Source organism: Ornithorhynchus anatinus, chromosome 2, assembly GCF_004115215.2.
Source record: "Ornithorhynchus anatinus isolate Pmale09 chromosome 2, mOrnAna1.pri.v4, whole genome shotgun sequence".
NCBI lineage: Eukaryota > Metazoa > Chordata > Mammalia > Monotremata > Ornithorhynchidae > Ornithorhynchus > Ornithorhynchus anatinus.
Window position 1 is genome coordinate 33,288,857 of NC_041729.1, and position 25,978 is coordinate 33,314,834.

The 25,978-nt window shown below is 45.6% G+C and overlaps 1 protein-coding gene across 3 annotated transcripts in view; it reads right to left on the bottom strand.

Moving 5' to 3' along the window:
* LOC100080510 (CREB binding protein) overlaps window positions 1-25,978 on the bottom strand; it is a 189,986-nt gene that overhangs the window by 81,722 nt on the left and 82,286 nt on the right. For all 3 annotated transcript variants that reach the window (XM_029058424.2, XM_029058425.2, XM_029058423.2), the window contains exons 4-5: window positions 24,628-24,877; window positions 23,921-24,034 (exon numbers count right to left, since the gene is read on the bottom strand). In XM_029058424.2, coding sequence (XP_028914257.1) covers window positions 23,921-24,034; window positions 24,628-24,877 — 364 coding nt within the window. The remainder of the gene's footprint in view (window positions 1-23,920; window positions 24,035-24,627; window positions 24,878-25,978) is intronic.

The following is a 25,978-nucleotide window of genomic DNA, read 5'->3' on the forward strand; positions in this document are numbered from 1 at the left end:
GTGTGACCCTGGGCAAGTCACTTAACCTTCTCGGTTCCTCAGCTACCTTGTAAAATGGGGATTCAGACCATGAGCCCCACGTGGGACAACCTGATTACTTTGTATCTACCCCAGTGCTTAGAAGAGTGCTTGGCACATAGTAAGCAATGAACAAATACAACCATTATTATTATTATTGTGTGTTGTAGTCTTTGTGTCTGCCTGTCTACTTGCTTTGTTTTGTTGTCTGTCCCCCTCTTCTAGACTGTGAGCCTGTTGTTGGGTAGGGCTTATCTCTGTTGCCGAACTGTACTTTCCAAGCACTCAGTTCAGTGCTCTGTGCACAGTAAGCGCTCAATAAATACGACAATGAATGAATGAATGAAGGCATCCTTGCGGAGGCTCAATGAGTATAATAACTATTCTGCACGGCCTTCCACAGAGTGAATTCATTCATTCAATAATATTTATTGAGCGCTTACTATGTGCAGAGCACTCTACTGAGCGCTCGGAATGGACAATTCGGCAACAGATAGAGACAATCCCTGCCCAGTGACGGGCTCTCAGTCTAATCGGGGAATTAACTGGGAATCAGAGTGAATACAGCTGAAAATTATCGGTCAACATTCGAAGGGGCCACGGACCCCTTAGTAAATCACCCAGGATACACAAGTGTTTTTAAAATGCTGGATCTGGGTGTGCTAGATCCCGCGTTTTAGCATGGCTAACTTTGCCTCTCCCCTCTCCACCCCACCCATTCTGGCTCATAGAAAGCTCTGTAGCAAGACTGGGGAAGAAAGGTCCATTATATTTAGGCGTTCAACCGGGTCTCTACTTTTCAAGGACCATCCTGCCAAGTGGGGCGGGAGAATTCCCACCTGAGAGAACTAGGGATAGCAACCTGAACGACGCGCCACAAAATCATGCCGATCAAAGTTACGGGAGTAGCGTAAATCTAGAAAATAGGAGGGAACCCTTTTATTAGTTCAAACCCTATTCACCACTTGGGATAGCCCAGGATGTCAGAGAGGAATTAAGCTACACATGAACCTCATTATCAGATGCACTTGTTCTGAAGAAACAAGGAAGGTTAAAGTAAATGTCACCCGTGAATAAGAAATAAGAAGTGTGTCCTTGTACAAAGAGCATGGGCCTGGGTGTCAGAGGACCTGGGTTCTAATCCTGACTCCGCCACTTGTCTGCTCTGTGACCTCGGACAAGTCATTTAACCTCTCTGTGCCTCAAGTTACTCATTTGTAAAATGGGAATTAAGACCGAGGCCCACGTGGGACATGGACCTTGTCCAACCTTGTCAGCTTGTATCTATCCCAGTGCTTAGAACAGTGCCTGGCACAGAGGAAGCACTTAGCTGCATTAAAATAATAATAAAAGCATTTGTTAAGCGCTTACTATGTGCCAGGCACATTAAAAAAAGAAACTAATGAGTTCGTTGCTCAGTGGCACAATAATGACCAACTGTTCTATACTAAAGCATTAAACAGCCAGAATAGAGTGCTGGACTCATGCTGAAGAATGATTTAGCAACCCTAATAGAAAGCTGATGGAAAACTTCAAGAACAGGGACTCATTCTCCCTATTACACAACTGAGAATATTGAAAATAGTCCACGTGAACGGTCCTGCAACAGACAGGAAGGATTTTATGAGGTGGTGGAAGAAGCATTTCCAAAGGAATCAACACTCCCCGTAAACCAAAAATGATTTGAACTCTCTCACAGAATTAAAAAAGTGACCAAAAATGCATTATTTGCCTATTTGGAAAGGAACAGTTACGTGAGTGAAGAGCTTGATGGGTTGACTGGCTTTGTTTCTGTAAATCATGACTAAAACACAAAGGAACAAAGAAACAATGGACCAGTGGGACCAACCAAAACTAGAGCAATTTCAGAGCGACACACAAAATACGGACCTTCTCGGAGGACGGATCGTATGCAAAAGCGTCATCTGCACCGGTTGAGACCACCGAATGTTGTAATCTAATAAAGAAATTCCCACCAACTACGAAGGCTGAATCAGAAGAAATAAGAATGTGCACATTCAATGAGCAATCACCTGTGGAGGAACTGCAAGCTTTGTGCCTCAAACTTAGCTACAGAGGAATAAGTGATGAGCTTGTCAATTAACCCATCGATCAGTGATATTTACTGAGCGCTTTCTCTGTGCAGAGCACTGTATTAAGAGCGTGGGAGTGTACAGTACAACAGATCTGCTGGCTACGTTTCCTGCCCACAAGGAACTCAAGTCTACGGGGGGAGGCAGACATTAATATACATTACGGATGTGTCCCTAAGTGCTCCGAAGCTGAGGGCCGGGGGAATATCCTAATGCCATCGTAAGGAAATAATGCCAGAAATGAAACGGTGTGCTACTCAAGTGCTGAAAATGATGAAAAGGACAACATGAAAACTGAAGGATGTAGCAGTGAGGACAAGCAGGATGCTCTGCGAGGACACTTGGAAGGCAAAAGACTCAAGCAACAGAAAAAAAGGAGAGAGAAGGCTTAAAGAGAGTTAATTGATGTCTTAACAAGATTTCTGCAGGTGTGTGGCTTGCAGAGTTAATGGTGGATAACCCTTTGTGATTCCTTGGATGACAATAAAGCTTCAAATCTGCCTTCCAGAGGGTCTAGGGTGTAGGCCCAAGTGCACAGAGGTTTTCCTGTTACCTCCCCGGGGTCCTGAAAGTAGAGACCACCCCCGCCCCCGCTTTCCTGCTGCTTCCACTGAGGCAGTAACAGGAGTTAGCAGAGAAAACGGCAGAGTTACAGCAGTCATCGGTATTAGCCTCAACAGCCTTTGAGCACCACGAGCCAAGTACCATATTGGGGGTCAGAGAAGAAACAAAACTAAAAGACAAGACTAAAAGTCTAAAAGACAAGGTCTTTGCCCTGGGGGAGTTTAATAACTACATTGTCTAGGGCAGGTGCAGCCCATTTTTGAGAACCTGGTGGGTGGGCGATGTAGAAAAATATACCTCTTAGAGGCGGTTTGATGGGCTAATGAGATGATAGGGCAGCACTCTGAGGGAAGTACGGTAACCGATGCCTTTTTTCCTGAGGTAATACGTAACGGGCCACATCAGCTCACCACAGATAGATGGGTTAAGAAGTTGTATTTCTCAAGAATGGGTAGACCAAGGTTTCAGTACCCGGGGAACCCTGGCTGAATCGCAGAGTCAGAGGTACAGTTCAGGCTGTGTTGCCATAAAAAGAGCAGAGACCTTGCTTACCAGAGTGCACCAAGAGTCAGCTGGGATGGCCACTGGCCCTTGGAACAAGTATACCGTTTCATTTTCAGGTACGTGGAGACCTACTTATCCCTGGTGGAATATCAAGCCTTACCGATGTTATTTAGAGCAAATCTGACTCATTTTAGTCTGGGCACTGGGAGGGCAGGACCAGAATACCTCATGATTCCATCCGGAAGGATATAGAAAAAAATAAAACGGGGGAAAAGAGAAGGTTATCTGAAAAAGCCTAAGGGTAACAGACCATAAGCCTCTTTCATCCATCTAATAATAATAATGATGATGACTCTTTCCACTGAGCCATGCCGCTTCTCTATATAATAATGTTGGTATTTGTGAAGCGCTTACTATGTGCCAAGGACTGTTCTAAGCACTGGGGGAGATACAGGGTAACCAGGTTGTCCCACGTGAGGCTCACAGTCTTCATCACCATTTTACAGATGAGGTAACTGAGGCACAGAGCAGTGAAGTGACTTGCCCACAGTCACACAGCTGACAAGGGGCAGAGCCGGAATTCGAACCCATGACCTCTGACTCCCAAGCCCGGGCTCTTTCCACTGAGCCACGCTGCTTCTCTATAGATTAACTAACCATCTACTGGCTTTAGTTTAGGATTGATGATGCTGAGGCTCTCCGCATTCACTCAATCAATAGCATTTATTGAGTACTTACTGGGTGCAGAGCACTGTACCAAGCGCTGGGGAGAATACAGTATATCAAAGTGGGAAGACACATTCCCTGCCCACAACAAACGTAGAGTCTAGAGGGGGAGATATATAGCAACATAAATAAATGAGTTATGGATATGTACATAAGGGCTGTGGGGCCAAGGGAGAGGTGAATAAAGGATGCAAGCCCAAGTGCAGGCTAAAAAGAGGGATTAGGAATGCTGAATCATCCAGAGAGCTGGGAGAGGGGGAGGGTTCAGGTACAGACCCCACTGGCATTATTATTCTTCAGGAAATATCGGCTTTGACTCGAGACACAGATTTCCGGGACCCACTGTGACATAAGCCTGAGAACTTCCTGCCTGCGAAAAATTCTACAAGACTGTCGTCTCGGTAGATCCCAATTACTGAGTGACTAATGAGTGAATTCAGAACCAGTCCCATAACTAATCCGGGAAGAAGTCAAACATGCTGTTTGCAACATAAATTACAGAAAATGCCCAGGTTAAGAGAACATACAATTAGACTTCATCTCAAGGTAATAAGGGTTACTTATATTCCAGCTCTGCCACTTGTCAGCTGTGTGACTTTGGGCAAGTCACTTAACTTCTCTGTGCCTCAGTTACCTCATCTGTAAAATGGGGATTAAGATTGTGAGCCTCATGTGGAACAACCTGATTACCCTGTATCTACCCCAATGCTTAGAACAGTGCTCTGCACATAGTAAGCAATTAACAAATACCAGAATTATTATTATTATTATTCAAAGGATGGCCCAATGGTTCAACATATAGTAATAACAAAAATAATATTGTTGGTATTTGTTAAGTGCTTACTATGTGCAGAGCACTGTTCTAAGCACTGGGGTAGATAAAGGGTAATCAGATTGCCCCTCGTGAGGCTCACAGTCTTAATCCCCATTTTACAGATGAGGTAACTGAGGCACAGAGAAGTTAAGTGACTTGCCCCCAGTCACACAGCTGACAAGTGGCGGAGCCGGGATTCGAACCCATGACCTCTGACTCCCAAGCCCGGGGTCTTTCCACTGAGCCACGCTGCTTCACCACTGCAGTTCAACAGCACGGAAAAGATCAAAAACAATACCGCTGATGAAGATGCGAGATCTCGAAAACTCTTAGAAATTACCTTCAATGAAATCTTTTATAAAGTTTTCTCCCCAGCTGGTGGTGAGCCAATGGAATTCATTACCTCAGGGAGCAGTGCAGGCAGAAAGTATAAAGAGGTTCAAGAAGGGTTTAGCTAGATTCATGGACGAGAAGATGATCCTGGATTATAGGAGGGAAAAGTGAGGAATGGTGGACTGGAGAAGAGCTCATGGATAATAGTCCATGATGGACTACTAGAGGGAACAATTAAGGGACTTATACAGTGTTCCAAATATGAGGACGCTTCCTAAGGGAGGTGGGAGTCCACGATGAGCTATTGGAGGGAACAATTAGGGGTATTATAGGTATGCCCAAATTTAAAGATGTTAGCTAAGGAAGGCGACCGTAACAATGTCCCTTAAAGCAACCTATGCCGTTCTGCCAGAGATCAAATACCGGGACGACCGAACTACTTGTCTGACCCAGTGTGGCATTTCCTCTGTTCTACTGACCCACACTAAACCTCAAACAGCACGTCGGCAGAATATGAACTGAACTGCCCATGCTATTCAACACCGACGACACCCTCGCCTCCTGTAAGCTAAAAGAAAAATATTGAGTATATTGAGAAAATCTCCTCCAAGAGTCCTTCCCTGGCTAAGCCCCTCCTTTCCTCTTCTCCCACTCCTTTCTACGTCACCCTGACTTGCTCCCTTAACTCATCCCCCTCCCAGCTCCAAAACACTTAGGTACATATCTGTAATTTACTTATTTATATTAATGTTTGTCTCCCTCTCTAGACTAATAGCGGTTGTGGTCAGGGAATGTGTCTGTTTATTGTTATATTGTACTCTCCCAAGCACTTTAGTACAATGCTCTGCACACAGTAAGCACTTGATAAATACACCTGACTGACTGAGAATACCGAGTTCTAGTAGGTCTATTACAAGAAAGCATTTTAGTTGGACTTCAACCCTGTTCTTAAAGGGCTACCTGGAATGAAATCGACTTAAATATACAGGCCCTCATTCCACACAGAAGGTTGCACGCAGACATCGCATATAGAAGATGACCTGCAATTACACATTGGAAATGACACTGTTTAACAGTCAGTGCTTTAAAACTCTACGCAGAAGGGATAAACGGCATTTCACATCCTCACCAGGGTGCTTTAAAGCCAATCTGCCTCTAAGTCTTTGGGAAAATGCTCCCCCACGATACAACCATGCGCGATTCATCACGTTTCGAGGAACGTATCACGCCTAAACCGTGCAGGGTACCATTCCCGGGTCTGTACCTGCTGGAGAAGCCACTTGTATTCTCCGTTGCGGTAAGCACTCAATAAATACCACCGACTGATGGATTGTTTCTTCCCTCACGGTTGTGGGCCACCAGTTCTGCTACGGGGGATGGCGGGGTTAGCAGTGAGAACCTCCCTTCCTCAGCTTCCACAAGAGTCTCAGCAGGCACCAGGAGTCAGAGCTGGGAACACTCACAGTCCTGGAGATATTACTGCCTTCATCCCCCACGTCCCTGGCTCCTGACGCCCACAGGCTTAATGGTGATTCTTGGATGCTGTTACTACTAGCGGCTTCTTTTCCCTATTTTAGGTTTCTCTATGGGGAACATTTTTAGAAAAATGAGGTGATTTTCACTTTCGATGGCGTCTCATGAGGTTACAATTTCGCATAGGCAAAAAAATCAAAGAATGAGATCGGTTTTACAGATGAGGAAACTGAAGCACTGAGAAGTTGTAGCTCAGTGGAAAGAACACAGCCCGGGGAGTCAGCGGACATGGATTCTAATCACGAATCCGCTACTTGTCTGCTGTGCAGCCTTGGGCAAGTCACTTAATAATGTTGGTATTCGTTAAGCACTTACTAGAGCACTGTTCTAAGCGCTGGGGTAGATACAGGGTAATCAGGGTGCCCAGGTGAGGCTCACAGTTAATCCCCATTTTACAGATGAGGTAACTGAGGCACAGAGAAGTTAAGTGACTTGCCCACAGTCACACAGCTGACAAGTGGCAGATCTGGGATTCGAACCCATGACCTCTGACTCCCAAGCCTGGGCTCTTTCCACTGAGCCACAACTTCTCAGTGCTTCAGTTTCCTCATCTGTAAAACCGAGCCTGAATCCTTGTTCTCCCTCCGACCTCTTCTGTGAGCTCAAGGTGGAAGAGGAACTGTGTCAATCAATTAATCGATCATATTTATTGAGCACTTTCCTGGTGTAGAGCACTACATTAAGCGCTTGGAAGAGAAGAACACATCAGAGTTGGTAGAAATGTTCTCAGCCCACAAGGAGTTTACACCAACCAGATTATCTTGATCTATCCCAGCGCTTAACTTATAAGTAACCACTTAACAAATACCATCATCATCATCCTTATTGTTCTACAAAAAGCCGATGCGTTATCAGGAATAAACCTTGTGCTCCGAGTAGACGGAAGGCTTTGATTTGGTGGTAGAGTTACGCTTCATCACGCAAGCAGGCCCGTCCGATCTAGGAACTGCACTAACAAATACTATCGTGAACAATCAGTGGGTGACTTTGACCACCACGCAGCAATCGAAGCTATGAGTAATGCTAGTTGAAGCTACTAACACTGGTTAGATAAAAATAACTCCAAAATCAAGGAACTATTTATACCCCCAACAGCTTGGCGCTCCTTGTCATCCTAATAAAGGAATGCTCATAAAACGTACAGATACCCAGATCGAGTAAAGGACAATGCAGAACCATTCTTGAATTCCCCAGCGAAAGATATCCCTGGCTAGGCCGCTACCCCTAGACGTCTCCGATGCGGCCGAATGGACCCGGATATACGATTCCGGGTAAGGTGGTAATAAGAAGAATAACGGTGATAATTATGGTATTTAAGTACTTCCTATGTACCAAACACTGTTCTAAGTGGTAGGGTTGATATAAGGTTGTCCCACGTGGGGCTCATGGTCTTAATTCCCACTTTACAGATAAGGTGACTGACGCACAGAGGAGTTGTGGCTTGCTTGAGGGCACACAGCGGACAAATGAGGAGCTGGGATTAGAACCCACGTCCTCTGACTCCCAAGCCCGTGCTCTTTCATTCATTCATTCAATAGTATTTACTGAGCGCTTACTATGTGCAGAGCACTGTACTAAGCGCTTGGAATGGACAATTCGGCAACAGATAGAGACCATCCCTGCCCAATGACGGGCTCACAGTCTAATTGGGGGAGGCAGACGGCAGAGTAAAACAGAATGCAACAAAAACAAGGCAACATTATCACGATAAATAGAATCAAGGGGATGTACACCTCATTGACAAAATAAATAGGGTAATAAATAATATAGCGAAAGGAGTACAGTGCTGAGGGGAGGGGGAGGAGCAGAGGGAAAGGGGGAAGGGGCAAGGAGCAGAGGGCAGAGGGGAAGCAGAAGGACTAAGCCACGCTGCTTCTATAACTTTCAGTGGCCTTCCAGCTGCCACTTTTCCCCCAAAAGATGAGCCCTCTGAAGTACCGAGAGCCTGTAAACACCAACTCTTGAAGAATTTGCCCCTGCAGTCAAAGCCAAAAATGGCAGACTCCAGGTCTGGGAAGATTCTCATAGAGAAGTAGCGTGGCTCAGTGGAAAGAGCCCGGGCTTGGGAGTCAGAGGTCATGGGTTCGAATTCCAGCTCCACCACTTGTCACCTGGGTGACTGTGGGCAAGTCACTTAACTTCTCTGTGCCTCAGTGACCTCATCTGTAAAATGGGGATTAAGACTGTGAGCCTCACGTGGGACAACCCGATGACCCTGTATCTACCCCAGCGCTTAGAACAGTGCTCTGCATATAGTAAGCGCTTAACAAATACCAACATTATTATTATTCTCGTGGAGGTCTCCAAGCTCGAGAGGATGAATTATTTCGGTAGTTGAGCTTTCCACCGGAATATGGTTCCAGATGCTATTGAGGGCTTTCAAGAAAAAAAGGGGAGAAACTAAGTGCAGATACTTTTGTGCCACCACACTACACTTCCTTGCCGACACGATCCCCGTCCAAAATTGCACGATGATTAGTTGGCTACAAGGCCAGTTTGGAAAAATCTTTCTTGCACAACAGTCTCCGAATTGCTAAGAGGATCAAAATATCCATATCGTATATGACAACCCATATCAAACATATATCACCATAAACAGAACCAGGCAGCAACTGCACAGATTTGGCAGCTCTCAGAGGTTTTCCGACGTCCAAATGCTATGACTGCTTGGGTCGGAGTTGAAAAATACGTTCTCTGCCCCATTACTCACAGGGTAGAAGCAAGGTTGTGCAATAAGCCTTATTTTCACAATCATTTCAAAGATCGGACAAGAAAATGAAAGCAAATATGTCAGTCAACTGTATTTATTGAGCGCTTATGGTGAGCACAGCAGTGTACTAAGCGCTTGGGGGAGTACAACACAACAATAAACAGTGGAGAAGCAGCGTGGCTCAGTGGAAAGAGCACGGGCTTTGGAGTCAGGGCTCATGAGTTCGAATCCCAGCCCTGCCACTTGTCGGCTGTGTGACTGTGGGCAAGTCACTTAACTTCTCTGTGCCTCAGTTCCCTCATCTGTAAAATGGGGATTAAGACTGTAAGCCCCACGTGGGACAACCTAATTCCCCTATGTCTACCCCAGCGCTTAGAACAGTGCTCGGCACATAGTAAGCGCTTAACAAATACCAACATTATTATTATTGTTATATATTCCCTGCCCACAATGAGCTCACAGCTTAGAAGGGGTGACAGATGTTAATGTAAACAAATAAACGACAGACATGTACATAGGTGCTGTGGGGCTGGGAGGAAGGGATGAATGAGGGGAGCACGTCAGGGCGACGCAGAAGGGAATGGAAGAAGAGGAAAGGAGAGCTTAATCAGGGAAGGCCTCTTGGAGGAGATGCGCCTTCAATAAAGCTCTAAAGCGGGAGTCGAGGGAGAATGGCCACTCACTCCTTAGGTTTTTCAAAGACAAAGGACTCTAAGAATTGTCAAAAATCTTGAAGTCACTCAGAAAACGATGCATATTAACAACTGGTGATCCGGAAGCTAGTGAGAACCCGCAACTGATTAGGAATCACCTTTATCCCACATGGTCCTATGAAATTTCCTGAAGTTGGAAAAAGACTGAAGTTCTATGCTAGACTACACCCGAGAAACCTCACACAAAGCTCGAGATTTCCATTGGCAACCAGGCTACGAAGATAAAAATAATAATGTTGGGACTTGTTCAGCGCTTACTATGTGCAGAGCACTGTTCTAAGCACTGGGTTAGATTCAGATAATCAGATTGTCCCACGTGAGGCTCATAGTTAATCCCCATTTTACAGATGAAGGAACTGAGGCCCAGAGAAGTGAAGTGACTTGCCCACAGTCACCCAGCTGACAAGTGGCGGAGCCAGAATTTGAACCCATGACCTCTGACTCCCAAGCCCGGGCTCTTTCCACTGAGCCACGCTGCTTCTCCAAGATGAGTTCTGCTAAACTACAGATTACCATACATCGAGGTGCAGCCATTTAGCTGGAAACTCAACAACTTCATTTCTACTTTAATATGGTGAAACTAGATTTTCTTTTTTAATGGTACATAGTAAATGCTTACCACGTATCAAGCACTGGACTGAGTACTGGGGCAGACACAAAAGAATAATAATAATAATGTTGGTATTTGTTAAGCGCTTACTATGGGCAGAGTACTGTTCTAAGCGCTGGGTAGATACAGGGTAATCAGGTTGTCCCACGTGAGGCTCACAGTCTTCATCACCATTTTACAGATGAGGGAACTGAGGCCCAGAGAAGTTAAGTGACTTGCCCACAGTCACACAGCTGACAAGCGGGGGAGCCGGGATTCAAACCCATGACTTCTGACTCCCAAGCCTGGGCTCTTTCCACTGAGCAACGCTGAATCAAATTGGACCCAATCCCTGGCGTACATGGGGGTCACAGTCCAAGCAGGATGGAGTAGGGCTTCATCCCCATTTTACAAGTGAGGTGAATGAGGCACAGAGAAGTGAAACGACTTGCCCAAAGTCGCACGACAGAGAAGTGGGATTAGAGCCCGGGTCCTCTGACTCTCCGGTCTGACCCCTTTGCACTAGGTCGTGCTGCCTCCCCACATTCCCAAGCACCATCAAGAACGAGAAGCAGCGCGGCTCAGTGCAAAGAGCCCGAGCTTGGGAGTTACAGGTCACGGGTTCTAATCCCGGATCCGCCGCTCGCCAGCTGTGTGACTTTGGGCCAGTCGCTTCACTTCTCTGGGCCTCGGTTCCCTCATCTGGAAAATGGGGATTAAAACCGGGAGCCCCACGTGGGACCACCTGATCACCTTGTATCCCCCCAGCAGCTTACAACAGTGCTTGGCACATAGTAGGCGCTTAACAAATACCACCATTCTTATTATTGTTAATGCTCTGGCTACAGTAGACGCTAAATAAATACCGCTGCTGAAGGGAAAAGATCATTTAAAGACCTGATATCAGTCAATCCCCCAAATCTGTAGGACAGATATAGCGACTGGGAAGCAAACAGCGAACACAGCAGCCAGTGTACAGCCGTCAGAAACGGGATTGCTCTTCCTGAGCCAAGGCTTTGTTTGGAATGCAAGTGTCCGGCAGAAAGAGCTACAGGGTGTCAGGTGCAAGAAATGCGGCAGCTGCAGCCACAGACCAAAGCCGTTCACAGAGGCAGGCGGCAAACGGTCGCACAAGCCAACGATTGTTGGCCGATTCATCAGACAAAATGACCGCTCACCAGATGCTCCCTGTCTCTCCCGACATGGGGGATTTTTTTAATAAAAAATTATTTATTTTCCCAGTACCACATTGTACCACCCAGTACCAAATGTCAGTTGATGACATTTATCTCTCGGCCCCGCTCTGCTCTTCGTTCAATTCTCTGCTAGACTGGCCCTCTACCTTCTTCAGAGTGTGTTTAATTGAATTGAATTTAATATTGGTATTTGTTAAACGCTTACTATGTGCAGAGCACTGCTCTAAGCGCTGGGGGAGAGACAGGGTCATCAGGTTGTCCCACGTGAGGCTCACAGTCTTCATCCCCATTTTACAGATGAGGTCTCTGAGGCCCAGAGAAGTAAAGTGACTTGCCCACAGTCAGCTGACAAGTGGCAGAGTGGGGGATTCGAACCCATGACCTCGGGAGCAAGGTGATATTACCTTCAGAGACTATTCTACTTGAAAATGGAAGACAACTGAACAACTAGGAAACCTCAACACGTAGGCAGTGCCGTCCACAGAAAGAGCATCGGGCCGATAGTCGGGGATCTTGGGTTCTAGTCTTGGTCCTCCCATCACGTAGCCTCTTTCTTCCCCTAACTTTATTTTTTATTATTATTGAGAAGCAGCGTGGCTCAGTGGAAAGAGCCTGGCCTTGGGAGTCAGAGGTCACGGGTTCTAATCACAGCTCCGCCGCTTGCCAGTTGGGTGACCTTGGGCAAGTCACTTCACTTCTCTGTGCCTCAGTTCGCTCATCTGTAAAATGGGGATGAAGCCTGTGAGCCCTACGTGGGACAACCTGATGACCTTGGATCTACCCCAGGCTTTGAACAGTGCTTGGCACGTAGTAAGCGCTTAACAAATACCAACCTTATTATTTATCAAATAGGGACGGTAATATGGGCTTCTTGGGAGACATCCACAAGGATAAGAGGATAATGGATATGAAAGTGCTTTTAGTTCTTAGATCAAAAAACCCTCTCGGTTTTTCTACAATTAGTAAGATCGCCAGCTTTTCAACCAATTGGAGATAAATGGCCCTTCAATTTTTCGATTTCCCTCTTCCTTCACCACACTCTTATATGCACTGGCACTTCCAACCCATTCGTACCCTCGAGCGTACGAGCTCTAGAACCACAGACACCTACACCCATTGGCGCACACGTGTCGCTACGTACTTCCCCCGCCCACCAATTCTGACGCACCCAGGAAGAGGGAGCACTGGGGCTCGTGATGGGAGCTCAGAAGCAAATGGGATTCGGAGGGAGGAGACTCTTGGCAGGAGGTGTGTGTCAAAGCCGGCGGGCCGAGTGGCCGCCCACACCCTGGGGAAGGAGTTGTGTCAGAGCAGCCCAACTCCCTGGATTCTGCTCTCGGTTACTTCAGACCGGGCAAATAAGACCTCGTTAAATGACTAAAAGCTGGTTTACAATCTGTTTCCGTATAAACGGTGTCAAGGTATAACGCTCGTTCTCCCATAAACACTTCCCCTTTTAATTGCAGCAACCCTTCCGCCACCCTCGGCATTTATGTGTTTTTCTCCTACGCTCAGCATTTAGTGTACATAAACACGACCATACATTAAAGTGCAGCTCCTCTTCCTGGAAAGAGCACGGGACTGGGAGCCGGGAGAGCAGGGTTCTAATCCCACCTCCACCACGTGCCTGTTGTGTGACCTTGGGCAAGTCATTTAACTTCCCTGTGCCCCAGTTTCCTCAACTGCAAAGAGGTGATTCTGTATGAGTTCTCTCTTTCCCGCTTAAATCTTGTGTGGGGCAGGGAGTGTGTCCAATTGGATTATCCTGTATTTATCCCAGGATTTAGCATTTAATAAGAGTAATTATATGATGATAGTATCTGTTAAGTGCTCACTATGTTCTAAGTGCTGGGGTAGATACAAGGTAATGAGGTTGTTCTATGTGGGGCTAACATTTTTTTCCCCCATTTTACAGATAAGTAAGTGCTCAAGTGTTGAAGTAGCGCTGAAGCAGACACAAGACAATGCGGTCACATATGGCCACTGTCCCACAAGGGGCTCACAGTCTTAAGAGGAAGGAGAACAGGTATTTCATCACCATTTCAGATAAGGAAAAATTATTATTTGCACACTCAGTTACTTATTCAGCTTATGACTCTTATTCAGCTTATTCAGATGAATCTGGACAAATTTGTACAACTATCTGTTACATCTTTCTTCTTTCTCCTGCTCCAATAATTTGAAAATAATGTGTCTGGCTACTCCCATGGCCCCACTGAACGCTAAGTTTCTTGACGACTGGCGGGCATCATGTGCCCTACTTCTGTTATACGCTTCTCAGGGCTCAACACAGTGCTTTGCATTCAGTAAGTGCTCAGCAGATGAAGCAGCATGACCTAGTGGAAAGGGAACAGGTCTGAGAATCAGAGGACCTGAGTTCTAACCCGGTTCGGTCACTTAACTTCTCTAAACCTCAATTCTTCATCTGTAAAATGGGAGCTCGATGCCTGTTCGCCCTCCTGCTTAGACTATGAACCCCACCTGATTAAGTGCCTGGCACAAATTAAGCACTTAAAAATCTAGATCGTCAGATCATCCTCTAGGCTATAATGTTCATTACGGGCAGGGAACTTATCCGCTATTTCTGTTGTATCATACCCTCTCAAGCGCTTAGTACATGGCTCTGTTCATAGTAAACACTCAATAAATAACACTGACTGACTGATTGCTTAATGAATGCCAATATTATTATCGTTGCTGTTATTATTAGTTGCACTATTCTGTACCACATTACACAAAACTCATGTTAAAATACATCTTACGAAATGCGGCACGTGAGTTTCTTCTCATATCGCATCATGTTCTATCCAAAACATGTAGTGAAATATACATTATAGAAAAACCATATAGAAGCAGCATGGCCTAGTGGATATGGCTTAGGTTCAGGAGTCAAAAGGACCAAGGTGCTACTCCCAGCTCTGCCACGTGTCTGTTGTGTGACTTTGAGCAAGTCACTTAACCTCTCTGTGCCTCAGTTATCTCATCTGCAAAATGGAGATTAAGACTGTGAGCTCCATGTGGTGGGACATGGACTGTGTCCCACCTAATTAGCTGTGTCTACCCCTGCGTGTAATAAAGTGCCTGGCACATAGTAAGCGCTTAACAAATACCTTTTAAAAAAAATAGAATCAAGTGTACCATTTGGTAATTCTTATCATTAAATAAGCCCTTTGTTGTTTTTTTTTAAATAAAATTCTATCACTATACTGCTGGAATGTACCAGAGAAGTGATATTCCCATCTCTAATTAGCGTTCCAAAAAGAAAGAGACTCAACGATGTTTTTTTAGAGCAGGTATCACCCCATAGCAACTGATACATAAAATCTTTTGCTTTGTCCAGCTAGCTCTTTGCACGCTAGTGCTCCGCCTGGGCTCCCTGTTCACCAGTCACAACTCTGAGCTTTTGGGAGGTTTGAAAGGAGTCACTTAAAATCAGTCTCCACCAGCTGAGCACGAGAGATGCCCTCCAAGGCAAATTAAAGGGAGCTTTTACGTTTGGGAAGAGCTCCCTGCCAAAGGCTGGAGTCCATATCCCAGTTCCTCTCATCCACAAGTAGAGTCATCTTTGAAGACAGAGTGGAAACATGTACACAATTTCAGCGTTATGCCAAAAATCGCTGCTTGATACGGGTCCACGGGATTTTCCCTCTCTGAGATTACACCTTTGAATGCACTCTGAAAAAAATAAAACATGCCAATAATCTATTACTCCAGGAATATCCACGGAGGTCCAAGGAAAAGATTCAGATGGCCAGGCAACTGAATGGGGCCAAAAAGGCATTCCACTGGCCTGAAGGGAACCAGATATATAGGGAAATGGAAGAGAATAACTTTCATTTTTAACTGAGTTAAAGAAAAATGACATCACAAAACCACAGAGACCCAAAGGATTGAGTCAAGGAAAATAAACTCTTTCTGAAACCCAGCCACTGATAAGGAATACTACTCTGAAGGGAGAGAGGATTTGGGTAAACTGAAATGTTGCAGGGAGAGAAAATGGGTCAAGTTGAAATAAAGGCTTCTGATAATATTAAATGTAGGAGGCACAGAAATGGGTCATACGAAAGAATAATAGAACTGAAGTATAGTTTTATCAGGAGACAGAAAATTACAAATTGCATCTGCCGTCACTACTGTCTCACTTCAACCAATCAATGGTATTTATTGAGCACTTACTGCATGCACGGCTCTGTGCTAAGTGCTTGGGAGAGTTCAATTCAACAGAGTTTGTAGACCCAATCCCATCCTATGGGGAGCTTACACTCTAGAGGGGAGACCATCATTGAAATGCATTCTAGATAGGGGAAATGGCAGTGTACGGATATAATAATAATAACGGTATTTGTTAAGCGCTTACTATGTGCCAAGCACCGTTGGGATATGCACGTAAGTGCTGTGGGGCTGAGAGTGGAGTGAACAGCAAGTGTTTCAAGGGTCCAGATCCAAATGCGCAGGCAGCCCAGAAGGGAGGGTAAATGGGGGAAATGAGGGCTTAGCTGGGGAAGGCATCTTGGAGGAGATGTGCAAGTACCAATTTATAAGGGACTGTCCAACAGTGGAACACCAGCATAAGAGCTGAGGTTCAACCCCTAAGCCCTGCCACTGATTTACGGTGAGACTTTCGGCAAATCTGCCATCGATCAGTTCCCAGTAGGCCAAACGGCTCCCCTTCTGACCCTTACTTACGAAACCGCTAAAGTGCCAAAGGGATTTCTCTTACCCTGGATGTGATATCTGGAAATCAGTGGCGGGGAAAGTGCTGAAAGGGGCATGATACACTTCCTTCAGGAAAGATGAGTTGAAACGACTTTACCATGTTTTCAAGTAGATCTCGTTCTAGCAAGCAGCAATGATTAACTTGATAATGCATTATAATAAAGTTGGAGAATACCACTAATAAAACCCTCAGTCTCATTCCGAGGCAAACCCTAGTGGCAGCTAAATCTTCAGCCTCTGCCCTGCCCCTGCTCACCTGGCACTCTTTAGTCTCGTTATGTGCAGGAAACGTGTTCACTAATTCTGCCCTACTGAACTCTCCCAAGTGCTTAGTACAGTGCTCTGTACATAGTGTTCAATACATACCACTGATCGACTGAGGTGCTAGTAAGCAGAGAACGAGCAAAAGGCTTAGAGCAGAAGAAAAGAGAAAGAGTGGCAAGGGGAATGATCCAGACTACACACGAAGCCCTTAAGATATTGCGGGTCTTTGGCATTCTAAACCTGTCCGATGATGGGTGAAGTCTGTTGTGGAAATGAAAGAAACCCTTAACTAAAAACAGCTACATTCCACCCCGGCAAATGTTTGTCAGAAATCACTACATCCTCTATTTCTCAATGGTGGCTCCGCTGACTCCCACCTGAACTTATTTTTACCGTTTCTTAACACTCTGTTTAAAGAACGCAAGCATCTGAATGAAGAAAACACTTGGGGGCAGTCCCCCCCAAAGACACTCCTAAAGAAATCCACAAGAAAAGGGGACAGGAGGAGAGTCAGGTTATAGTCAACGTATGTTGGGCTGATTCTCTGCATTCTACTATGCATGCTGCCTAGTTTCTTTGAAAGCATTAACTGGTGTTTAATTTCAGGGCTCATTTACTGCATTCAGGACATTTAGTAGCACGGCACGTTTTGCCTAATATTATGACTCTTCCGTTGAAGAATGCTAGGTTTTGGAAAAACATCATCTGGTGAAGAGCGGTAGTAATTTTTTATGCACTCTTTCCTCCTGTTTCTTATTCTTAGTCTGTACTCGCCTTTTCGGTTTGAAGACACTACTGTTATCGGTGTTCGGGTATAGAAATACAGGGGACGGAACCAATGTGTGATCAACAATCTCTGTCATATCACGTACGTGCAAAAAGAGGAGCCACCCGATTTATAACTGGCGTTCAGCAGATCGGTCTCTCTTCCGCTGAAATCTCCCAGTTTACCACAATTGTGACATTTATTCACCCGTTCATTCAGGGGTATTTACTGAGCAAGTCCTGCCTGCAAAAAACTAAACTAGGCACTAGAGAAGAATACATGAGCTAAATAAGATCAGGTCCCTAGTACTCAACAGGCTTTTTTTTAAGTTTGCATTATGTTGATACTGTTGAGTTCAGGACTTCAACATTTGCATTAGTGCCAAGCCGTAAGTGGGCCGACAGTGCCGCTCCAAAACATCTGTGGCACCTGTGATAAACCCAACTCTCGCGGCTATGGGGTAGGTGGGTACACATCAAATGATCACACCATTCATTCATTCAATCGCATTTACTGAGTGCTTATCGTGTGCAGAGCACCATTCTAAGTATGTGGGATTGTAGAATACGACAATAAACAGATATATTCCCGGCCCACAAGGAGCTTACAGTCTACTGCTGCTGGAGAAGCAGCGTGGCTGTGTGGACAGAGCACGGGTCTGCGAGTCAGAAGGACCTGGGTTCTAATCCTGACTCTGCCACGTCTGCTGTGTGAATTTGGGCAAGTCACTTCACTTCTCTGGGCCTCAGTTACCTCATCTGGAAAATGGGGATTAAGACTGGGAGCCCCAAGTGGGATAGAGACTGCGTCCAACCTGATGAACTTGTATCTACTCCAGCGCTTAGGACAATGCGTGGCACATAGTAAGAACTTAACTAATACCATAATTATTATTATTTTTTATCCATCAGATTTTCAAATGACAGACTGGCTTTCTTAATTTTTTTTTTTTACACTACAGTCCACATTTCAGCAATACTCCAGGAAGCCAAATTCCCGAGACAGCATTTAATTCAGGGTCACCCATGGAGATCTGTGGCCGTGTGCAGGGGCAGACTGGCATAAAGTCTTGGCCCGTCTCAGACGAACCGTCAATCGCTAGTGCTTTGTTCCTCCTGAAAAGTGCCAGAACTGCCCCCTTGGGTGGGTGTTCCAAGAACCGGAAGGTTTGGGCTGGGATATTAGCAGCAATAGGGAATGCTGAGATTCCCAAGGAAAGCTCCAGTCAAGGGGAAGGCACCATCTACTGGCAGGAAAAATCCTCTCTCGCTGTCTCCATCTAGCAGAGACGGGGAAAATTCTCCAGGGTCTAAGGCTGAGGAGGGGACTCAACCCACGATCTGAGCTAACAGTTCCCTACTTTGGGAGACAAGGCCCTTGCGATCACCTGAGCCACGTACTCCCTCACTGCCTATCGATTCTGGGAGACAGTTCATCACGTCGATCAGTTGGTGGCACTCCCCAGAGTTGCTTCATTTTATACAGCCAACTGGGACGATAACTTCATTCAAAATGGGGAAGTGAAAGCCGTGTCTTTACTGACGCCAGGCCCTCTATTTTGCGCACGGCCAAATCCTCGATGGAGGAAGTTGTGTTGGGTGGATTGCTGAAGCTCTGCTACCATCTCTTTCACATTCTCTCCATGTCTACAGTCACTAATACTGTTTGGTGGCACTGGCTCGGTGAGTTTCCGGTGTAACAGCCCGACTCTTCACAGTCAGGTTAAAAAAATAGATGAGGATCCCACTGCCTTACGGATGCATTCGACGACACTACCTAAAATCTGTTTCTAATTCATGTTCTATCACCTAGGTTGTCAGCGGTAACATTATCATTCTCACACAGGACACCTGTCTGCACACAAGTTCGTTTTTTAAACATATAAAAAAACTGAGTAATTACACCGCCCATTCTTTTATGCTTTCTAACGAGGCGATCTCAAACACACTAAAGCTCATTAGCCACACTTTCAATGCATCTCTCATAACTGTCAATTAAAAACTAAATTGTTTCTAAGATCACATTCTATATCGGGGGACTGATGGAAGGAGTCAAAGTATTTCCTTCAATATTTAACATTGAAAATACCCTGAGACTTCAATGATGTGTCCATATAAGGACTAACAGAGCATTTGGAGCCAATGTCGGTTTTTAAAGAATTCAGACAAAGGAAGGCAGCTAAGTCACGGTGAAAGGATGTTGACCACGGGCCACTTTTAAGCCTTACTGAAGGCACATCTCCTCCAAGAAGCCTTCCCTAGGCCCTCCTCTCCTCTTCTCCCACTCCCTTCTGAGCCGCTTACTTGTTCCTTCATTCATCCTCCCTCCCGTCCCCACAGCACATATGCATAAATCTATATATAGCTACAATTTATTTATTCATATTAATGTCTGTCTCCCCTATTAGACTGTGAGCTCAATGTGGGCAGGAATATGTCCTTTTCTTGTTATACTGTACTCTTCCAAGCACTTAGTAGAGTGCTTTGCACACAGTAAGCACTCAATAAATACAATTAATCGAATGAATGAATGAATGAATGAATGAATGAATGAATGAATGAATGAATGAATGAATGAATGAATGAAAGGCCCAAGCCATTGTTATCAGGTTGAAAGGTATCCAAGGGGAGAAGGTGGGCTTAGAATAGGAGTTTGTGATCACTGTTCAGGTATTTATCACAAAGGTGAGAAGTGACAAGGTTAAGTGTTAAAAACAGCATTATATGAGAGCTGGAGCAGCAGCGAGGCTTAGTGGACAGACCCCGGGCTTGGGAGTCAGAGGTCGTGGGTTCTAATCCCGGCTCCGCCACGTGTCCGCTATGTGACTTTGGGCAAGTCACTTCACTTCTCTGTGCCTCAGTTACCTCATCTGCAAAATGGGGATCAAGATTGTGACCCCCACATGGGACAACCTGATTACCTTGTATCTACCCCAGGGCTTAGGACAGTGCTTAGCACAGAGTAAGCACTTAACAGATACCATTAGTATTCATTCAACCGTATTTATTGAGCACTTACTGTGTGCAGAGCACCGTACTAAGCGCTTGGAATGTATAATTCGGCAACAGATTGAGATGATCCCTGCTTTTCCTATGTCTCACTGAGATGGCCAAAAAGAAAAAAAGGAGTAAACCCTTCAAAACAGATGTAGAAGTTAAGATATGAAAATGAGGTGAGGAAGTTTGGAATATATCTGGAGGAAAAAAAAGAAGAGGATGGGGGGCCAGGGAGGGGCGATTCTGAGAGTAAAAAGAGTTTGGATAAGCAAGGCAGGATTTGTATAGCGTCGAGGGATCCAACTGGAAAGAAAGGCAGGTAGACTCCTTTGGTTAGGGGGACAAATGTGCGTGAGCCAAAAAGACACTTGGCGAGGCGAATCTATCTTTTCAGATGTCAGGTTCTGATTGTGGTCAGCCTAGCATTAAGGAAATGGAGGAGGGATTTTTTACTTCATGATTATGAGGATTGTTCTATATTGTAAACTCCCTAAGAGAAGGATCATATCTACTATGCCTATTGTACTCTCTCAAATGTTTAGTACAGTGCCCTGCATACAGCACAAGCTCAATAAACAATACCGCCTCAAGATTCTAATAACGGGAAAGGGAAGACTACTTATACCAGCAATCGCTATTCTATTTTCAACAGAGTTGGTCTTGCAGGGCGGTCTTCGACTCCTCCTTCAGTAAGGCTGCTCCTCCCAATCTACATTTCCTTCCCTCTGCATCTTTGCAGTGTGGGAGAGCTTTGCAAATCTTAAAGTTTGTCGGAGGACTCAACTTCAGTCACGGTCGGTCACTGGTCGAGAACCTTACTTGGCATTTATATTTGCAAAATCCCTTGCAATCCAAAGTAAACCATTTTAAAAACACTAATACGAGTGTTAGTGGGTGAAATGGAAGACCCCAAACTCATTCGTTCGTTTGATAGTATTTATTGAGTGCTTACTATGTGCAGAGCACTGTACTAAGCGCTTGGAGTGTACAAATCGGCAACAGATACAGTCCCTGCTCACTGACGGGCTTACACTCCCCGGATAAGCCTCCGGGTCAGATTCTTTATCCATTAGGCAGGGCAAATTCCCAACACTGGGAGAAGTTTCCAGAGACTAGGTTCCTGGGGATTGGTGATGTCCTGTGCAACATCTCTAAGGAGTAGAGAAGCGGCATGGCCCAGAAGACAGAGGAAGGGCCCGGAGGTAAGAAGGTTCTAATCCTAGCTCAGCCACTTATCTGTTGTGTGATCTTGGGTAAGTCACTTCACTTCATTTTAATGATAACCGTGGTACACGTTAAGCACTTACTAATGTGCCAGGCACTGTACTAAGCACTGGGGTAGATGGTCACACAGAGGACAAGTGGCCGAGCCAGGATGAGAACCCAGGTCCTTCTGGCTCCCAGGCCCGTGCTGTACTCACTAGACCACGCTGTGGCTCGGTTCCCTCAAATGTACAATGGGGATTAGGATTTGCGAGCCCCATGTGGACACGGACTGTGTCCGACCTAGCTCGTACCTACCCCAGCGTGTAGCCTGGCACACAGTAAGGGCTTAACAAATACCATTTAAAAAAAATTAGGGTTAGGGATAGGTTAGAGGCGCAGTTTCTCCCTCCAGAAATGTGCAAAGACAGTAACTAATTCCTCAGGCCTCCGGGCGATGGCCTGCCTTTTCTCTGACTACTCTGCCTCACGCTGTGATCACTCCTAATGGCTCTCTCCCCAACCACTTCATTCAGGTAGGCTGAATTTGTTTTAATGGTTACTGTTAAGCGCTTACTACGTACCAGAGTGTGCGTCCACTGCGGACCAGGGACTTCGTCTCAACTCGTCCCTATTCTCTTCCCCAGGATTTAGAGTGCGGTGCATACAGCAGGTACTCAATAAATATTACTGGATAAATAAAATCCTGTTCCTGCTACATTATGAGTTAGAATCATTGTGGTTCACCACTTGAGAGCAAATGCACTAAATCAGTTTGAAAGTCACACAGTTAAAAAAGCTCTCTTTTGTAAAAACCACAAATAAGTTTCAGTATACTTCATTTCACTGACTTCTGAGGAGCACTTTATACAATCTAAGTCGGAGACAGAGGAAATTAAATACTCTATTCTTAATGAAAAGTGCACTGACTTCCGAGCGGATTAAAAGGGAAAAGCGAAGTTTTAGAGCCAGATCGATTTCTGATACAATAGGTTCCAAGACAATAGTTGAAGTATCGATGCGGAAACCTTTTGCCAACGGGTGCCTGTCTAGATAGAGAAGTCTGGATGCATGCACCTGTACGCTTAGGTTAGTGCTAAAAAAGCAGTCCTTGAAACCAAGTTTGTCAAGAACACTACTCCCCAGTATACAGTGGTTAGGAATCCACAAGAAGTGAGGAGAATCTTTGCAAGGAGAAATTCTGATCTGTCACAGAAGAGTACCCATGTGGAAGAGGTACAATCCAAGCTTTTCCTATGCCTCACTGAAATGGCCAAAAAGAAAAAAAGGAGCAAACCCTTCAAAACAGATGTGGAAGTTAAGATATGACAATGAAGTGAGGAAGTTGGGAATGTATCTGGAGGAAATTAATAATAATGATGATGTTGGTATTTGTTAAGAAGTTACTATGTGCAGAGCACTGCTGTAAGCTCTGGGGTAGATACAGGGTAATCAGGTTGTCCCACGTGAGGCTCACAGTTAATCCCCATTTTACAGATGAGGTAACTGAGGCAACAGAGAACTTAAGTGACTTGCCCAGAGTCACACAGCTGACAAGTGGCAGGGCCGGGAGTCAAACTCATGACCTCTGACTCCGAAGCCCAGGCTTCGGAGCCACGCTGAAGAGGATGGGGGACTGGGGACGGGCGATTCTGAGAGTAAAAAGAGTCTGGATAAGCGAGGCAGGATTTGTATAGGGTCGAGGGATCCAACTGGAAAGAAAGGCAGGTAGACTCCTTTGGTCAGGGGAACAAATGTGCGTGAAACAAAAAGACACTTGGCGAGGCGAATCTATCTTTTCAGATGTCAGATTCTGACTGTGGTCAGCCTAGCATTAAGGAAACGGGGGAGGGATTTTTTACTTCAGCTTGGGTCTCTTGCTCAACTACTCTGACCTTTCTCTTTTTCATCGCCCCAGACTGTGGAATTCAAGTGTAGGAAGAAGAAATGCATGATTCATAGCAAATCTCATTTTAAAAGACTGCAGTGTCAAGGTGCATTCGGTAAATGCAAAATCTGCTCTCCCCGCCTTGGGACCTTCTCCGGCTCCTAAGGTCACGGCCCACCTCTCTTCATCGGAATCCCCTTCCTGTAAACACGACCACTTCGATGTCCCCTTCCTGTCCCGCTGTATCGCTCTACTTCGTAACCCAAAGCTCTTTCCCCCTCACTGTTTACTCACGTTGTTGATTCCGTTTGTCACTGGCATTTTTCAAAGGGAGGCATACAGGACAGTCATGTCGTGTGCAGTTCTTCCAGTGGGAAATGATTTGTCGAGAAGATGCGCAGTGGGCCACTACGACCAGAAAAACAACTACAGGTTATCTTCCCGTGCAAATCAGACTTTCAATACACCAGACCTTAAAAGACTACCTTTTAGAGATGAAGTGAAGAAACAGAGGCAGCAGTACACTGAAACCCTCAACCACATAGTCATGTTCAAAAGAAAAAAAAAACAACCCTGTAGACTGAGGCATCTTTGATCTGTGAGGATGGCGGTAGAAGGATTACAGCCCAATACAGTGCAGGGTCTTCTACAGTGAATTTAGAGAAAAAAACCATTAACTGTGGCCTGGAAAAAAGGGCGAATTCATTCAGTACTATTCATTGAGTGCTTACTATGTGCAGAGCACTGTACTAAGCGCTTGGAATGTACAGTTCGGCATCATCTTACTTCCCAAGAGGTGGAGTGTGCTTCAATCACTTGGTGTGAAAGTGTGAAGATAGAAAAAACACAATTATCTGGGGTAAAAAATGGGAAAACAAGCACTGCAGTCACAGCAGAGAAAGAACAAACACAGTTCCACAAAAAGCGGGGAACGACAATTTAAGGAATTATATTTCAAATCAACACCCCCCGCCACTCGGATCTGCGTAAAAAGCACATACCTTGACAAGCTTTCCCGGCCTGGCAGTGCGTCATGTGATTCAGGACGTTCTTCATTGTTCGACAGTGCGGGAGAGAGCAGGCCCGCACCTCTCCGTTAGCTTGCTCTCGTCTCTGACACTTATGAGCGTGAAGCAGTAGAACCAGCTGCTGCTGTATCAGTTTGCGTTTCTCAGGATCTGCAGTAGGTCCAGTTGCCATGGCCTGCGTTGGTACAATTCCCACCTGTTGCACCGGGGTTTGCATCTGAGACTAGGATTGAAAAGAAACGAAAAATAAATTGTTCATTTTGATGGGTCCTGGTTTTTTACAACCGTTTTGGGGTTTTAAAGAAAGCAATATCCCCAGGTAGTTCGGCAAACCTTGTCCACCTCGGCATGTTCATTCATTCAATCGCATATATTGAATGCTTACTGTGTGCAGAGCACTGTACGAGAGAAGCGGCATGGCTCAGAGTGGAAAGAGCACAGACTTGGGAGTCAGAAGTCACGGATTCTAATCCCAGCTCCGCCGCTAGTCAGCTGTGTGACCTTAGGCAAGTCACTTAACTTCTCTGTGCCTCAGTTGCCTCATCTGTCATATGGGTATTAAAACTGTGAGCCCCACGTGGGACAACCTGATCACCTTGTATCCCCCAGTGCTCAGAACAGTGCTTTGCACATAGTAAGCGCTTAACAAATACCACAATGTATTTATTTTTATTTTACTAAGCTCTTGGGAAAGTACAATACAACAATAAAGAGTGACATTACCCGCCCACAGTGAGCTTCTTCAGGCAGCAAACCCTGGCTGAGAGGGCCTGAGCCTGGGAGCCTGGGGACCTGGGTGTGTTTTTTTCACCTCTGCTTCTTGCCTGCTGTGGGACCTTGGGCAAGTCACTTCTCTGTGCCTCAGTTTCTTCATCTGTAAGATGGGGATTCAATACTTTGACTGTGAACCCCCTGAGGGGTAGGGATTGCGTCCCATCTGATGATCTGGTATCTACCCCCATGCTTCGTACACTGCTTGGAACACAGTAAGAGCTGAACCAATACTACAAACTATTCGTCCATCGGCAACGGCCAGGAGGCTGGGGTTCGCCTGCAAGGCCCACTCTTTCGGGGCGGATTGAGTCGGGCGGCTCTCCAGAGGCCCGCCAGGAGGGTCTCGGGAGAAGTCACAGAGGGTGCGGGGTCCCAGTGTGGGGCAGTCAAGGGAGGTTTATGCCCAATAAGAAGGTCGTCAGCTTCTTCGAAGGGACTAAGATGAAATGGGTGAGTTCACTTCAAAACCTGGGACACTATAGAAACACACTTGGTGATATATAGAAGTACCCCCATTTGGCTGAAGAAACCTAAACAGAAGGATACAGTA